General features: G+C 40.9%; 1 protein-coding gene across 1 annotated transcript in view; it reads right to left on the bottom strand.

Annotated features, from left to right (window-relative positions):
• Nucleotides 1-13,667, bottom strand: part of LOC149086960 (uncharacterized) — a 40,077-nt gene that overhangs the window by 15,317 nt on the left and 11,093 nt on the right. The window contains exons 3-8 of the mRNA XM_089231166.1: nt 13,547-13,600; nt 10,362-10,501; nt 10,107-10,234; nt 8,428-8,498; nt 7,297-7,335; nt 6,198-6,340 (exon numbers count right to left, since the gene is read on the bottom strand). Coding sequence (XP_089087292.1) covers nt 6,198-6,340; nt 7,297-7,335; nt 8,428-8,498; nt 10,107-10,234; nt 10,362-10,501; nt 13,547-13,600 — 575 coding nt within the window. The remainder of the gene's footprint in view (nt 1-6,197; nt 6,341-7,296; nt 7,336-8,427; nt 8,499-10,106; nt 10,235-10,361; nt 10,502-13,546; nt 13,601-13,667) is intronic.

Consider the following 13,667-nt stretch of genomic DNA (forward strand, 5'->3'; position numbering starts at 1 on the left):
AAGGACTTTGAACGCGGGATGAATTGTAGGATTTCGGAGCCACGGAGAGAGTATAAGCGAAACCGTCACAATTATGAAATGTTTAGAAGCAACGCATAAATGAGCATTCAAAAGTACGTGTCTAGATGCGTGATTCAAGCATAAAAAATTCAATTTTACTCCTCGGAACTTCGTTGAGGAGTGACAATACTCCTCCATATTTTAGGTTATTGTTTTTAAATAGTTATTATACTGTTTTTTAATTTGAAAAAAAAATTACCCTTTTTCCCCTCTTTTCACAAAACTACCCTTTAAAATTTTGGAGAAAGGAGTGAAATTACTCTTCAAAATTATTTTTTTCGGATAACACTCTCTCCGGCCCCACTGTTCCCTAAATATGTTTTACTTTTTTTTAATTGTCAAATGAAGAGGGATTTTCATGGCAAGAGATTTGGAGACGCAAAAGTAGCGTTCCGTGAGCTAAATGGCATTTTGAACAGTATAAAAGTTGAACAGCTCTAAAATGCTTGCAGGAAGTGGTTGAGAAAAATCGCAAAAGTGCAATGAAGCCTAATAGGAGTCTAGTAGGGTGAAATGCTTTGGAAAACAAAATGTGAAACAAAAAGCATCAAAAAAATCTTTGGTACTTTCTTAGAATAATCTTAGAATACAGTTCCTTAACCACCGAGCGTGAGATCAATCATACCGAAAGAAAATAGTTTATACCAATGGTTCCCAAACTTTTTGAATCGTGACACCCCCCCCCCCACTTTTTTTGAAGAAAAAGCTTATCGGTGACCCCCCTACATATGCTGACCATATGTCCCGGAAAACCGGCACATTATGATTTTTTGTCTGTAAATGTGTTTTCCCGAAAGTATTTTTCGGAATGCCTGTGTCAGCTCTAATCAAACGATATATTGACAAATCAATGAAGTAGCCCCCCACTCTTATTAAGGTTGAGTAGAAATACTTGATTTAGCTTAACACAAATGCCTTAAAATTGCAGAAGATAATATTATTTCTATTTAATATTAGTTTGTAGACATTCAATTTCGGTAATTTGAGAACAATAATGCACAGAATTTGGAAATTTTCTGGACACTTCTCTACTTGATACTTTTAATCCTTTACTGCCATACTAAATGACTCAGATTTGTCTTTAAAAAGGTATCCGTAGGCAGGGCCGAAACTAGATGCTTGGTCAGCCGCGAAGGGGGGGGGGGAAGTACGAAATTCTAATGCCCCCCTCCCTGTAATGTTGAAGGTGAGGTTAAAGGGTGAAATTTAAGCCCCCTCTGGCAGGCACCTGGGGCACTAGACCCACCTTCTCTTCCCCCCCCCCTCCCAGTTGCGGCCCTGGTCGTGATACATAAGTCAAGAAACCCGGGCTATTAGTTGATTTGAACGACATATGTCGAAGGACCTTGCGAGTCAAGTTTGAATCGTGACCCATAGCTCAAGAATCTTTGGCTGAAAGAGAATTTCTACGGCCCACGTGGAAGCCCCGAAGGTTGAGAAACCCTGGCGTAGGTATGATGTTGAAGCCAATCTCAATTTTTCCTGTGTTTAGAAATCAAACAATGAGATATGAAGTTTCATTGTTGAAGCTTTTGGAATGAATTTCTCAAACAATGTAAAAATTCCATTGTTTCGATTGGAAACGTAATGTTTTCAGATTGCTTCATTCTTATCCATCGCCTCTGAGGAGCGCTCCACGGCTTTTGCCCGTCCCATCTTCGGAGACGGCGAGTTTGGATGACCGATCACCAGTTTGCCCCCGCATGCAGCTGGTCGGTCGCCATTTCTCTCGCGCGCGAGATGGTCGACTGTCAAGGAAGCCGGGGCAGAGGAAGCAGCCCGCGTCGAAAGGCTTCTTTCCATCGTTGGGCCGAGCCATACGACCTTAACCGGGTCCGGGGCTCGGCCGAAACGTGGTGTACGGGCGAGGCCTCTACCAGGGCACCCAACCAACTTACGGTTGCTGCTCTGGGGCCCGTCGAGAGAAGATCTTCGATGGGTTGCTCAGGATGAAGACGGAAATATGCCTACGTGGGAACCCGCCGTACACAAAGGGGTAACGCGCCTGGCACCATACCTCTTGGGTGGTGTGGAAAATGGTGCATTTTTTCCCCCTATTCTCGTGCTTTGGTGAGTATTCTTTGCATTTAACCATTTCACGTACAAGGTGTTGACAAGAAATTTGGATTATCTCTATTTGATGAATCGGTGGTAAATATGGTTACCTTGTGCTAACTTAATCAATCGCACGTTAGAAAAGGAAAAAAATTTGGAAAAACATACATATAAAAGGGAAAAAGTATTTTTTTAGAGTAATCTTTCACCCTCACCCTACGTGTTCTCTTTTTCACTGTTATATATAGTAGAAAGATACATCATATGTGTGTGGAAAAAAAATTCAAATACAAATACAACGCCACAACAGGCAAAATGCCCAACGAGGTGGGAGAAAAAGATGCCCATAACAAATATGAAGGTCATATATTTATAAAATATCATTAACAGTTGTATAGAAATAGAAAAGGAGGGGAAAGACAGAGCAGCTTCGGTAGAGATATGGTCAGTATAAAGCTTCGTGATGATGAAAAGAGAGGAAAAAAAACAGAGAGCTCTTCTCTCTCTCTCGTTTGTATTTATTCCACTGATATTTGAACGTAATATTACGTCAGTGATAGTAAAGAGGTTAAAGGCACCCATACCTATGAATCCGACGTTAACGTTTGATCCCTGTGTGTTTGCTTCGGTGCGTTATAATCAGAGAGTTGACGCGAATCACCCAAAGAAGCCATTCAGTTCACTGAGAACAAGGTAGAACAGTGGTTCTCAATCTGGTGCCATATGGCACCCTTTGCAGTCCTGGGATAGTCTAAGGAGGCCACAAGGGAAAAATCAAGTGAAAGGGTAGCCACGGCAGGCTTCAAGCGGGGGCACAGAGAGCTACGAAAAAAAAAAATTCGGCTGTAAAGTTTTCAGTAAAATATGGTCGGGAAAAAATGTGACTACTTTCAGACTCCAGCAAAGCCTTGACCCAGGGAGGTCTTAACAGCATCATTAGGCCTCCGTGGATAAAATTATTTTTCTGAGCGACTTTACCCGACTAGAAATGCCTCTGCCTACCAATTTACAAGCTTAATCTGTGAAATCTCAATCATATTTCATTATCACGAGGTCTCCCTCTGCATTAGAGCCAACTGGGAGGACACGAGTAGGGACACATGCGCTCAAATAGCACTGTTGGGCCATTTTAGCACTGGGGCCCATCTGAGTATCATACTGAGGGTCTCATGTTCATAGAAGATCTCCATGATGAAACCACGGATTTTCACGAGAAAGTATGCAAATATGTAAGCTGTTACGTCCTTGCGTATGAGGGCCCCACAACATCACTTTGCTTTAGAACACATGATGTTGCGACAGCCCTGCATAGTCTGAATGCGTAAAATCTCTCGACGCAAGAGGGAAGCTCACATAACTCTAGCCCACGGCAGGCGCGAATCTAGGGTGGTATGTCGTCAGGAGGGGCGATTGATTATTTAGGTGTGTGGGTTCCGTATTTTATGGGACAGACAAATTTTTTCCATATAATTGATTTACATGGGAGGGATGATTGCCCGCCCCTTCTGGATCCATGCCTGGGCCCCAGGGGTCCAGATATGAACCTTATTTGTAATATTTTTATTTATTATGAATTTAGCATTGACTAAACTCAATTTAATTGAAAAAAGTCTCACTCCTGAATGAGGTTGGGGCTTGGATAAGACAAACAAGAAGAAACTATAGTCCAAAGTGGGGGGCCCATGGGCTAAAAAACATCTAACTAGAAGACACCAACTTCGGTCTGCACACAGTTGCCGAATCCTCTCTCCTTCATTGGTGGAAGTTCCATCTTTCCCATCCGAAGATGGGATGTGTCGAGGATATGCAACTCGACAAGCTCAGGGATCCGGAAGAAGTGCCATCTTAATGCATGGGGCCCCAACTATAACCATAACACCAAACATGTCCCCCGCTCTGTCCCTTGCGGGATATAAGCGGATTACCTTGCGGCTGGGCCATGCTGGAAGAACTCTCCTGACATCCGGGCCCGGGGAACATCCCCCGACTCGCAAGCCACCGGGTCCGTCCCGCCGGGACCCCACTCCATCCCAAGCAGCCACACTCCGGGAAGCTCCCGGAAATCTCCGATGGTCAAGAAGGAGTACAGGTGGACCGCCCGCCAGATCTCCGACCCAGCAAAAACATTCCGAGGCACTCGGCTCCCCTAGTCTACGAGAGAACACACCCGTCCGCCACTCATCGCTCAAAGGAGCAACAGAACGGAACCAAACGTCCGTCCCAACTCCGGCAGCCCGCGCCCGTCCATGCCAACACCGCACTCCGTCCCCACCAATCCATCCGCAGATGGACCCGTGGGATCTCGGTTGCCAATCACTCGCTTCAGCTCCTTTGCCACCTGAAAGAAAACATGCATACATGGCACATGGAAGCACTGAACAGAAATGACAGCAAGTGCTTAACATCAAGTGGAAATTGTCAGGAAAGAACATGACAAACATCGCAGTTCTGTTAAATGAGCGGGACAGAAGAGAAAAAAAAAATATATATATACAGTGATGTGGTGAAAAATATTCCCATGAAACATCACAGTCCATCCGATGAATATCCAGGATTACAGAGCAGTGGGAATTCGAGAGACTCATGGGGGCCCAACCGGACACTACCCGGGGGGGGGGGGGGGGGGGGGCTCATGAAAATTAAATCTGGTTGAAATTTTCGGGAATTAGCATGTAAATTGGTAGTAGGGAAATTTTTAGCCAGGTAGGTGGCTCTCAGAAAAATCACTTTGCCCGAGGACCCAAATGCTGTTAAGACGGCCCTGTCCACCCAGAAAATTACCAATTATGCCCTATATCCAAAATTCCAAAATTTCATTCCGAATCCACCGGAGAATAGTAGAAATAGACACAGTCAACGGCAGATTTATTGTTTTGTCGCTTGTGGACTATACAAATTTTGACGCCGCTTTTGCCATATTTTAGGCAAATTTTCTTGAATAATCATTCCTGGGGCAATATGTGGCCCTCAGGGTCATCTGATATGGCCCGCAACTTCAAATCTAAATTTTTAAAAATGAACTGGGTGGTACATTTACATATCACTTAATTGACCCGTGGGAAATTTTGTAGAGCACTTAAGTGACTGATGGCACATTTACAGAGCAACTAAGTGGCCCATGTTACAATTTCATATCACTGGCCAGTATTGAAGTTCAACACAAGTGGCCCATGGCGCATTCACAGGTGACTTAAGTGATCTGCGGCACATTTACAAATCTGTCAAGTGACACGCGACATCACTCAAGTGATGCGTGGCGCAGTTCTAGATCACTCACCACGGCACATTTCTTGATCACTCAAGTGGCCTAAGGCACGTTTCCACATGACTTAAGTTGTTGCGGCACAATTCCTGGGCACTTAGGCGGAACGCGACACATTTTCGGATCACTTAAATCCTATTTCCCCGAACAATGCCCAAATGTGCCTCCCGAGTCATCTGATGTGGCCCGCGACCTCAAAGCGAATTTCGTAAAAAGGAACCAAGCTACACATTTTCAGATTATCTAAGTGATTCGCAATTTCAGAGCACTTACATGCCCCATGGCACATTTACAGATCACTTAAGTTGCCCGTGGTACATTTACAGAGCACTTGAGCGGCCTGTGGCACAGTTCCATATCACTTCAGTAATGTGCGGCGCATTTCCAGAACACTTCAGTAATGTGCGGCGCATTTCCAGAACACTTCAGTGCTACGCGGCACATTAACGTATCACTTAAGTGGCTCACGAAACGTTTTCAAATCAGTGAAGTGGCCCGCACTCTTCTCCCGCAAGATTTATCAACGATGAAACTGCCACAGGCGGTAAAATTTAAGGGTGGGGGGGAGGGTGACAGTTTTAGGTGGGAACCAAGAACAACGTTAAAAAGTTATAGAATTTTAAAGTTGTGGGGGCGGAAAATAATGTTTGCCCCGGGCGGCAAAAATCCTAGTTACGACCCTGGTGTAGTACTAGTACTTGGTGCTCCGTGGAACAAAGTTTAGGACTACTAACCCATTTTATAAGCAAAACATGAATACTGTATACAGAAAAAGAAAATTTTGTATTTATTATTGTAAGTATATATAGGAAAACCATACCCGGAAGATTTGGCGTGGTGAATTGGCTTGTTTAGCTCCGGATTTCTCAGCTTCGAGTAGACTATATCAGCAGCAACAACATCAAACTTATTCAGTTTTTCCGTCATGAACTTTATCAAGTCTTTCTCCTTCCCGATCGCAACCTTTTTGCAAATTTAAAATAAATAAATGACATATAAATAGCATCGAAATGCTTCGAGTTCAAGCAGTGATATCGCAACATATTTATAATTCTAATGCTCAATGGTTCAGGGATTGTGGGAACTTTGGAAATCCCCCCCACAGTAAATGTGTTGCAAAATAGTCTTTATACCAGGGGCGTAGCCAGAAGGCAGACCCCCCAAGCCCCCCCCCCATCGCTACGCCATTGCTTTATACATCCACGGTAAGTGAAGGAGAACCGTTTGAAAAAAAAGAATTACATAATCTACATCCCCTCGACAAATATAAATGACATCTACACGTTATTTGAAATGGATTTATGTTTGTTTGATCAACCGTTCAAAGGTGTATAAAACGACTATACTTAGCACACACTGCATACGCATAGGTCCTTGCACGCTGTATTTTGGTGCAAGACTCTTAGCATCAAACTTAAATGTCTGGACATTCTAGTAGGTTATCTTTTCCATGTGCATGAATCAGACACAGAAATGAGCTGACCAAATTACAAATGGATCTAGGCACCTACGAAGTCAACTGTGTTGTGTGTGGTTGTGTACATAGTGTAAAAATATCTTCAGTATCTCTGTTCTTGTATAAATTCTCATTAAACCAATTTTGAAGTTACTTTACCGTACACCAACTGCGGTCATATATCGCCATTTTCGGTCAGTTTGTGTTTTTTTAAATCTTTTTTTATATTACTCTGGGGGAGGGGGGGGGGGGTTTCTGAAAAATTATCTTTACATTTTTGGGCAGTACCTGGAACGAATTAAACGATTTTCCATAGAAACCTATGGGAAATCGCGTTTCAGCTAACGAACGTGATTCCATAACGAATTATTATCTTCGTTAGCCGAGGTTATCACAGTACATATATAGTAGTTCTTTCGAAGTATGAACGGTGTATTGAAAAAAAAAATATGAATCTACTTACTACTGCCATTTCCGCTAATCCTTCTATATTGATTTCTTCCTAGTAGGGGGAAAAAAATCATTCCACATCATGCATAAAGTTTTATCTAACGTCATTTAAAGCTGGGATTACACTGTAAAAGTTTAATAAAAGATCTTTTACAAAACTTGATTTAAAAAAAACAACCAATAAGCCTATTGGCAACATTCGCTCGAATGTAACCGATACGCTTATTAGTTGAATTTTTCAAATTTTATAAATGAACTTTTATGAAAATTTTATGGAGTAATCGCGGCCTAAATAACAAATAATGTTTGTCTTATAAGTATTAGATATTGTTTATCTAGTATCTGTATTTGTCAAAAAAAGTTTGTTTTTACAGATGGTTTATATATCAGTGTTCTTCAATTTTTTTTTTTTACAACTGAACCAGTGAAAGTAGTTGAACAATATCGTGGACTGGCAGAAATGGGGGGAAAAAAATTGAAGAATTGCAAAAAATTGATAGGAGAAATGATTTGCGGACCGGCATAAAAATCAATGAACGGTAGAAAAAATTTGAGGGCCAACAAAAAATAAATTTTTAAGAGAATTTGCGGACAGAAAAAATGAGTACGAGGAAAAAAATAAAAAGGAGAGAAAGAGAGAGAAATAATTTGCAAGTCCGGTAAAAAGTTATCAATAGAAAAAATTAATAGGAGAAATAGTTTGTAGATCGGCAAAATTAGCAAGAGAAGAAATAATTTGTGGATCAGTAAAAACACTAAGTAAGAGAAACGATTCTCCGACTGCTGACGGCTAAGACATAAATAAAGGCCAATTCTGTGGCGTTTGGTCAGAACATGACAACTCCAAAATCTCATTTTTGAGATATAAGCATTTTTATTGCCATTCAAAAATCAAAAATAAAACATACCACACATAAAAATGGAAATATCATACATCAGCATGTTTTTTAGCCGTTCGCACATATTTGTGCATTTATCTCACTTCTAATTAGTTATAATTGGCAAGACTTACTTTCAGATCAAAAAGTCATTTTTTGGAGATATCATGTTCTGACCAAACACCACAGAATTATCGCAGTAGTATAATATTTTTAAAATATAACAGTATGTACAGGTAGTGAATTAAAAAAAAAAGGATAAATACACTTTTGAATATAGCAACCAAATAGGAAATAGCCAAGCGCCTTTTCTCCTTCATGTAATTAACACAATTTTCTGAAAATAACAGAGAAAAAAAATAAAGAATTAAAAGAGTAACTTCTTACACATCTTCTTCGTCAAATTAAAAATGTCTGAATATCCTGGGCATGTGTCTGAACCAGGGCCATAGAAAAAGGGCTGTTTCATGACGCGCCGGAGACGGTACAAGCTGACGACGCCATGCGTAACGTCATTGCTCAAACAAAACCGAGTGCATTCGCTTTGCTACAGTGTTAATTATTATAGTATGTAATCGCTTTGTACTAGTAATTCCAAAATTATCTTTCGATTATTGTGTTTGGTATTTGTACATTCATTCGCTTGCTTCGTTCAACCCCATTAAAACATTTTTTAAAATAAGAAATTTTGCATTTGATTATGTGCAGACCCGTAACTAGGCTGGAGCAACCGGGGAGCAATACCCCGGGGCCCCGAGCCGGATGGTTGGGGGGGAGGGGTGACTCAATGGGGAGGGGCAAATGTAGCCTACACTTATTTCGCAGAATAATAACCTTTTCAAAAGGCCCAACGAAAAAGTCTACCTCTTGAGAAGGTCCTGCATATGTGGTAGCTTACACCGAGAATATTTTTCTCGAATCCTCCGTTTTAGTTGATTCACGTATGTTGGTTAATTTTTATTGGGTTGATTAAAAGCCAAACTTGAGACAGATATAATTAAAATTATCTTTTAAACTTTCTCTAATACCTTTTTATTATATTTCCGTTTCCATTTGAATTAGGTGTAGCTTTTGGAAGCCTTGGACTTCATTGTTACAACCAATACAAGTGCAAAATAAAAACATGGAGAGCAAATTTAAAAAACAATTCCTAACATAAATGTTTGAAATTATTATTTTGAATGCTAATATCAAATGATATTATTACTTTTATACTAACTATTTCCTGGATTAAATCATTTTCTTACCTTATAGATTCTAAAAAAAAAATAAATTGTAAAAATATCACACGAACATACCCGTGGCACCAAAACAACGAGAGATCACTCACTTAAAACAGTAAAATAAGCAACTACAATTTTAAAAAGCCACGTCAATGCGGCACGTATCGTGTGCTGATGTCGTCCGCTACAAAAGTGTTTGAGCAGTGACGTCACGCAGTAGCTCCAAGAACCTACAACACGATACTTGCATAACATGAAAATTCAAGCATTTCCATCTTTACTTCAGAAAATGGAAGGTCAGATGGCAGCATGAACACAAAACAAACGTAACTCGACAACATAAAATAAGTTAATTCAACACACATACACTCAGAACACACCGATTCGTTAGAAATTCCATAGAGAAATGTGTACGAGGTGTATGTACGGTAAAGTAGTAGACCCGAGATCACGCCCATTGAGCCAAGGTGGAAAGCGCGATCCCAAAAAGATGAAACAGCCCTTACACAGCCCTTTTCTGAACATCCTGGTGATAAATCCCCCCGATTTATGTTTTTGAGCACTATAATTAATATTTCGCTGACTTTTGTTGAGATTTCTTAAGGGGTGTGATCAATGCATAATGAATAATCAACACCGAATGGTATTTGGGCTAAATAATTAGTCTAAGTCAATTGAAGCTAAGCAAAAAAACAAAAATACCACCATGTCGTTTTACATACCTATTGGAAAATCCCATTCTCTAAGAAATTCATTCATAGCTTGCCTGTAATACTTCGATTCTTTTTCTATCGGATCTAATTCAGGATTTAGTTTCAATCTTTTTGATGAAAACCTCTGTTCGACTGAACTGCAGTGAAATCAAATATCAGGACTGAGCATCGGATAAAAAAAATTCAACTTTCTTAAATGTTTGATCCGGTAGAGAACCAAAGTTATCAGATAATTGTTGAACAAAGATGAAGTGCAATACATACGCTATTGCCTGATTCATTTTCCTCAGGCTAATATACAATTTATCCATGTTTCTGATGAACTGCAGCCTCAAATCTCTGTTCTCCCCGAGACAGTTTTTCAGCTCGTTCTTCAAATTAAAACACAGCAAAGGAAAATAAAACTGAAAAGATGACAATATATAAAAAGGGGAATTCATGTAATGCCGATGATGAAATCATCCACATCAATGCTACGCAAATTCGTACCGTACGAATCGTACGTAAAAATATACTTTTCAAAAATAGGAGACCGGCTAGCATTCACGCCTCCAAGCTTTCTCTCTTTCAAACCGAGCACAACTATCACCTTCTATGGTAGAAAACTTCCGCGTGAAGCTTTGGCGTCACTGTAGTCGTCCATTTCACCAGTAGCAGGCGTTAGGATCAAAATTAGATAAAAAATCTTTACCTTTTTTCTGCAGTATATCCAATGACTATAAGTGGAATGGACGACTTCAGTGACATCACACGCTTCGCTTAGAAGGTGTTGGCACAATTCAGGTCCATCGCCATCTATGGACAATTTACTACCTAGTGAGTTGTGCCGGAAGTGTAAGTGTGTGTATACCTAACTGTCTGAGTGCGTATCTAGTGTAGTGTCGTCACGCCTCTAATCAGAAAACAAACTGCAGTCAACCACTAGCGCGGAACAAAGATGGAAAAGAGGTTTTCCGGTTATTGTGCCGAGGTGAATCATCACCACCTAGAGATAGAAGGTCTCTGCACTGTTTGCCATATACGTCATTCAGACCACCTCGCAAGTTCGCCACGTTTTAAAACACAGCATCCTATTTCGTTTCTTCTTATATTGGCGTAGAATATACCTGATTGACTCACAAATACCGCATAGTGATTGGATGTGGGGCATAGAAATCACCAATTCTGAGCCGGATCATTTCTTTTCCTCGCAACGATGATACTGGCACGAAGGGGCCAGCCCAGTTGACCCGGCCAATGTCCGAAATTCGAGCTGGCCCTTATATATCGATCCTCATATATCCCTATTCGATTCCTATGATTCGGATTGACATGACTGATTATAGAGTGATTAGAGTGATATGACTGACTCAGGGAGTAGGCGAAAAGCTTGGAGCCCTTTCCAGTCCACGGAGACTGAGGCTCAAGAGAAGCCGGGGTCACTCAAAGGGCCAGTAGCTCAAGTAGCTCCAGCATGACCCAATCAAGATTTATATCCACACGAGACAGTCCTTTCCAGTCCACGGAGACTGAGGCTCAAGAGAAGCCGGGGTCACTCAAAGGGCCAGTAGCTCAAGTAGCTCCAGCATGACCCAATCAAGATTTATATCCACACGAGACAGAGCTCGGGCCAGGTTTAGTACCTTTCCAGATGGCAGCACCAGTTGAACACGAAACACTCATAATTTAGATAAAAATGTTAGCGGGGGTCATATATAATACTTTCCTTCTTTCAATCCGCGCTCAACTGAGATCTATCGCCATGGAAGAAGACTTGATACCGATTGAGTTGTGCCGGAAGTGTAAACGTGTGAGCCGCTGTGGTAGCCGCATTGCGAGCTCTCGGGTTCAAACCCCACCGTCGCCACAGTGGTGATCGGCTGAAGTTGGTTTTCTGTGGTTCCCAACTTCAAGGCGCGAATACAAGCCGATCTACCTTTTATAAAGTATCGCCACAGACAGCAGGACTACAAGCAGCACAAATATCCAAACATTACACTTCACTTCTGAAATATAGATGGCAGCACTGAAAAATCGTACACAACACTAGATACACACTCGGACTGTTAGGTGCGCACACTTACACTTCCGGCACAACTTATTAAGCAATAAATTGCCCATGGTTGTGTTCGGTTTGAAAGAAAGAAAGAAAGAAGTGCAAGTGTGTGTACCTAACTGCTTGAGTGCGTAAATAGAACTTTTACTGTGTGTTTATTGTTGTGAGTGCGGACTTTTAGTGCTGCCATCTATATTACAAATTCTGAGTGAAGTGTGATAATTAGATATTTTTACCTTTGTAGGCCTGTAGCTCTCTGTGGCGAGACTTTTTAACAGGGAGGTCGGCTCCAATTCGCTCCCGGAAGTTGGGAACCAGCCGAAAACCAACTTCAGCCGACCACATACATACACTACTACTAAACCAGACATGCACCTCGTCCATATTCCTCAGCTGAACTTCAAAGGAATTGGTACATGTTGGAATGTGTGTGTATGTATAGTGAAACTTCCACGTTTGTTTCTGTGTAATGCTTGTTATGTGTAGTGCTGCCATCTGCAATCAATTTTTTAAACTATGAGTTTACATACATACACTGACAACACGTGGGGACTCACTATGGTGTTTATCAAGTATAAGGGTACGAATGATTTCCGATTCTGCAAGTCGCTCCGTTATGGATTGGATAAAAAAAAAAACCCTGAAATTCAGATTTTCAACCAATCAGCAACGGCTCCGACTTGCAGAATCGGAAACCTAGCGTTCACTATGTTTGTACCCTTACTGTGTGCATGACCAATTCGTTAGAAATTTTCCAGAGAAAATGTTCACGAGTCGCATGTACGGTCAAGTTGTAGTCTCTACTCAACAAACACATCACGCAACTGTGCGTGTTATAAGGAAGGGCAGATGTGTTGTGTCTCCATGGTGTTTTTGGCATCGCGATTGTCCAGACCGCAAGAGGACTAGAATTAGATTTTTCGGTTGGTGGCAAATAACTTTCCTTTCCCAAGTTCGCCTTGACATAAAATTATCCAAAAATCTCTTTCCTGGATGTGTTATATGCAGAGGAGGGGGAAAAAAGTCCCTCTTTGTAAAGATTAGAAAACTCAGAGCACTGAAGAAAAATTCAAAAGGAAAACGATGCTTTCCCGCCAAATATGGAAACCCTCCGATTCAAATACAGTCGAATCCCGTTTTAACGAATACCGTTATAGCGAAAATCTCGTTTTAACGAACGCTTTTCTAATCCTCCAAATAAGTTTACAAAGGAATAAAATGCAAAAACTTGGATTCCTTTATAACGAAATTTCGTTATAACGAAGTGATTTCTCCGGTATCTTGGAGTTCGTTATAACGGGATTAGACTGTACCATCACACTGTGAATAAAATTTTAGCATAAGTGTATATATCTGTCATTCTGATTTTTTTTTTCCATATTAGAGTACAAGGATACTTAGATGTTACTCTTACCCCATCAAAACTATAAATTTCTTGCAAATTGTATAACTTGACAGCTTGAGCAACCTAAATGATTACACATACGAAATAAAGAATACAGAATTACAAAGGGGTAATATACCATGTACGAAAC

This window comes from Pholcus phalangioides, unplaced genomic scaffold (genome assembly GCF_987345545.1).
Source record: "Pholcus phalangioides strain wild (caught in Gottingen) unplaced genomic scaffold, Ppha-v1.0 ptg000004l_1, whole genome shotgun sequence".
In the NCBI taxonomy this organism is placed as follows: domain Eukaryota; kingdom Metazoa; phylum Arthropoda; class Arachnida; order Araneae; family Pholcidae; genus Pholcus; species Pholcus phalangioides.